The sequence below is a fragment of the Odontesthes bonariensis genome, chromosome 1, assembly GCF_027942865.1.
Source record: "Odontesthes bonariensis isolate fOdoBon6 chromosome 1, fOdoBon6.hap1, whole genome shotgun sequence".
Lineage (NCBI taxonomy): Eukaryota > Metazoa > Chordata > Actinopteri > Atheriniformes > Atherinopsidae > Odontesthes > Odontesthes bonariensis.
The window spans coordinates 3229373-3233540 of record NC_134506.1 but is presented as its reverse complement, the minus strand read 5'-3'; the positions used below and the strand labels follow the sequence as shown (position 1 = coordinate 3233540).

The window sequence follows — 4168 nt, the reverse complement described above, 5'->3', positions numbered from 1 at the left end:
AATTGTTGGTGCGAGCAGGGACAGAAACGTAAATGCGAAGGCTATATAAAAGTAATGTTATAACCTTGAAATGAGTTTAAAAGCGTGGCTAAGTGGAGGGAAAAAGACGGAGAAAAGAAAAGTGGTTGAGGATAATGGTTCGAGCAATGTGGAGGAAGCAGAACCACCGAGCACTTCAAATGCTAACGAAAGATGCAATGCTGACCCTGAAATGCCCGCGACTTCATCGAACAGAAAACGCCGCAAAGCTGTACGAAAATATGACCCAACATATCTTGAGTTCGGGTTCTTTTGGAGCGGGGCAGAGGAACACCCGAAGCCGCAGTGTGTTGTATAATACTGAGCAACGACTGTATGAAACCAGCCTCAAACGGCACCTACACACTAAACACCCAAATTCAAAAGACAAGCCGGTGGACTTTTTTCGAAGAAAATGTGACCAGCTGAAGCAGTCAAAGTCTGCCGTTCGTTCCTGGACTTCACCCTCAGCCAACGCACAGGAAGCAGGGTTCCCGCGGGGTCTTAAAAAGTCTTAAAAGCATTGAATTTATGAATTTGGAAATAATACCTTAAAAAGACTTGAAAAAGTCTTGAATTTTGATATCTGGGTATTAAAATTTGTGCAGTAACTTCTTCGTATCGCATTCTCCTCGAACGTTTCATTTGTCAACTAGGCTACTATTATTTTGAAAAGCCTAACTAACGTAGCCTAAATGAAGAGTGGCGGAACCAATCATCGAGACCGCTACCGCTCCGCCCCGGGTCCGATCACATTGCTACAGCACTGACACAGACCACAACAACAAGCCAAGCAGAAGCGTGAAAAATCAAGGCAAATCTCAGCAGAAAACAAGAAAGTTTAACTTACGCCGTTATGTTGTTTTTCAACATTTGTTTGCGTTTCCTTGCTTCCCATTTCTTGCTGGGATTATGGGGAAATGTCGTAGAGTCTCACGCCAAGTCCTTCAAGCACATGAAAAATATCAAAGCGAAGGATCAAACTCCTTCCATCGCCGGGGTGTTTCAACCGGCCAACGCTAGCCAGTTAGCTATTAATGTATCTGAGCTAGCAGATAACGTTAACGAGCCAACTGCTAGTTCAGCCCCTCCTGTTACGACCGTCACCGCAACTAGAGTAGATCTGCGAACAGCTTTTGGGTCCACACCAACCATGAAAGCAGAGGTGTTGTTGTCTCCTAACACAATCGCCAAACACCATTCATATAATGGAAACAAAGGTATTTCAGAGTTGTTTAAATGCATGTTCCCCGATTCCGACATCGCTGCCACAATTATTTGTGGTCCCGACAAAACGGCGTACATAGCCAAGTTTGGTTTAGCTGTGTATATTAAAGAGGAACTGGTGTCCAAGGTAAACAAATCACCGTTCGTTCTTATGTTCGATGAGAGCCTCAACGAAATGACAATTTTTTTAGTTGATTTTCATTATTTATAGTTCTCTCTACTCCCCATATTCCCAGCATGGAATAAGTAGCTAGCTAACATAACCAATGTTAAAAAACAACTTAACTGTGTCAGTTAAACTTTTTTGTGGTCTGCTGAAATTTTCTTTGATTTTTCACACCTCTGTTTGGCTTGTTTTCTGTGTCTGTGCTGTGGTGTTGTAGCGTTTACTACTACTATGCTGCAATGTTTCATCAATGCTTTACACAGTCCACACTTTCATTTGTTTGAGAAATAAATGAACAAATTTAAAAAAAAAAAAAGTTTTTCTTTGCCGGTAGGTCTGTGAAATAGGTATTATTTTTTTTATAAATGGTCTTAAAAAGGTCTTAAAAAGACTTAAATTTGACTTGAAGAAACCTGTAGGAACCCTGAGGAAGATTCCTACAAAGCTAGCCTGATGGTAGCTAGGTCAGGTGAGCCACACACCATCTGCTCAAAGCTATGTCTACCACTTGCTAAAAAGATAACACACATCATGTGTGGGGAGAAGGAATCAAAAAAGTTGGACTTGGTGCCACTTTCCAAAGACAGTGTTTCCCGGAGAATACGGTCCATGTCAGAAGACGTTCTGGAGACACTAATTCAACGAATTAAAAATAGTCGATTTTATTCTCTGCAACTGGACGAGACGACAGATGTCGCAGATTTGGCAAATTTGCTGGTGTGTGTGAGGTATGAATACAAAGGTGCAGCTCATGAGGATTTCCTGTGCTGTCGGCCCCTGGAGACCAGAAAACTACAGCTGAGCACATATTTCAGCTACTGGACACGTTTATCCAAGAACATGGGATTGATTGGAAAAAGTGTATCGGTGTCTGCACAGACGGGGCCAGGGCAATGTGTGGACGCCACAGTGGAGTTGCAGCAAGGATTCGCGAGGTGGCACCTGAGATGAGATGGACACACTGCAGCATCCATCGCGAGGCGCTTGCTGTAAAGAAGATGCCTGATGAGTTGAAGTCTGTTCTTGACTCCGCGGTAAAAACTGTGAACTTCATCAAGGTAAGACCGATGCACTCCCGTCTGTTTCAGGTACTGTGTGATGAAATGGGCAGCGAACACGTCCAGGTCCTTCTTCATACTGAAGTAAGGTGGCTATCGAGAGGCAGAGTGCTCTCAAGACTGTTCGAGTTGCACAGAGAGGTCCTTATGTTTTTACAGGACAAGACCTTTCCTTTGTCACACCTTTCTGAAGACACTGTATGGCTCAGTGAGCTTGCGTATTTGTCCGATATATTCTTGCGTTTGAACGACTTAAATTTGGGATTGCAGGGACTCTCTGTCAACGTTTTTGACGTGAAGGATAAAATCAGTGCAGCGCTGAAAAAGATGGAACTGTTCGAAATCAGAGCAAAAGCAGGTGATGTTTCAGCTTTCCCTTCTTTGGAGAGTTTTTTGTCTGACAACGGCTTGCAACTTGATGACAGCGTCAGAGATAACGTCATTGCGCACCTCGTCTCCCTCAGGCAGCAACTCAGGGAATATTTCCCTGTGACACCCAAAGAAAATAACTGGATGAGAAACCCTTTCAACATCGAAACCTCCGACATGCCCACAGACTTAACTGTCGCTGAGCAGGAGAGTTTAATTGAACTGTCTTGTGATGAAACTCTGAAATGTAATTTCAAGAAACAGTCGCTGGTGGACTTTTGGATACAGCAACACGGGGAATACTCTGTGCTGTCGGACAATGCCGTGCGCGTTCTCCTGCCTTTCGCAACGACCTACCTATGTGAGAAAGGTTTCTCTTTGCTGGCAGCCATAAAAACAAAATACAGGTCAAGGTTGGATGCTGAGCCAGACCTCAGACTGAAGCTGTGCTCTATAGAGCCAGACATCAAAGGACTGTGCGCAGAGAGACAGGCACACCCCTCACATTAGGTATGCAAGTTATTCATATTCAGCAATATGCTGGTACCTCTGTGGTTCATTTTTAGGTCATTCTGATGTCTATGTCTAGAGGGGTTTTAACAATAAACTTGGTTTAAGGAGGAGTATTACTGAAACACTTGCAGTTTGTTTTATTTGTCAACCAGATTTGGAGCATGATTTGTGCCATTTTCATTCAGTTGCAGTGCAGATGTAGGCTAATAACTTTTGAGTGTGTTTATTTTGCTCTGTATGAGACTGAGTAGGTCTATGTGAGAATTGTTGGACAGAGTTGTAAATGTCTGATTCAGTAAGGTAACAATAAATAACCACAATAAGGAATAAACGTGTCTCCTATGTGTTTAAAGCTAATTGAGAAGGCATATATGGCTATATTTTAAAATCGGTCATCATGGTGGTACTTGGACAGCTGAATAGTCTCTCAGGTGGTACTCAGTATTAAAAGTTTGAGAACCACTGTGTTAGATGAAGCAGAAACACAGTGTCAGTGACCTGTCACAGCAGCCAGCTGCAGCGGAGCTCTCCACAGAGCGTCTTTTGCACGATGGCATTATGCAACAATAAAGGGGAACTCCGGGGCATTTGAAGCGCGTTTCCATTGCTAGAGGTTGTCAAATACTGATAGTAGGACACAGAGAGGTGCAAATCTGCGCTCCCTGTGTGGAGATCGCGCTGTTCGCACAGCGTGTCATGCGAGGCTAATACGTGGTGGCTAAGGGGCAACTGCTAACCCTTCCACGTAAAACAACAACTTGCACACAGCAGAAACGTCACACCACTTTATAAACCATCCGACAATAAAGTCACAAGC

General features: G+C 43.5%; 1 protein-coding gene across 1 annotated transcript; it reads left to right on the top strand.

Annotated features, from left to right (window-relative positions):
• The first annotated feature begins 1942 nt into the window (after positions 1-1942).
• On the top strand, positions 1943-3348 carry LOC142383036 (zinc finger BED domain-containing protein 5-like). Its single transcript, XM_075469156.1, is given in 2 exon segments — positions 1943-2197; positions 2200-3348. Coding segments are annotated over 2 exon segments (1404 nt in total).
• Positions 3349-4168: the final 820 nt, after the last annotated feature.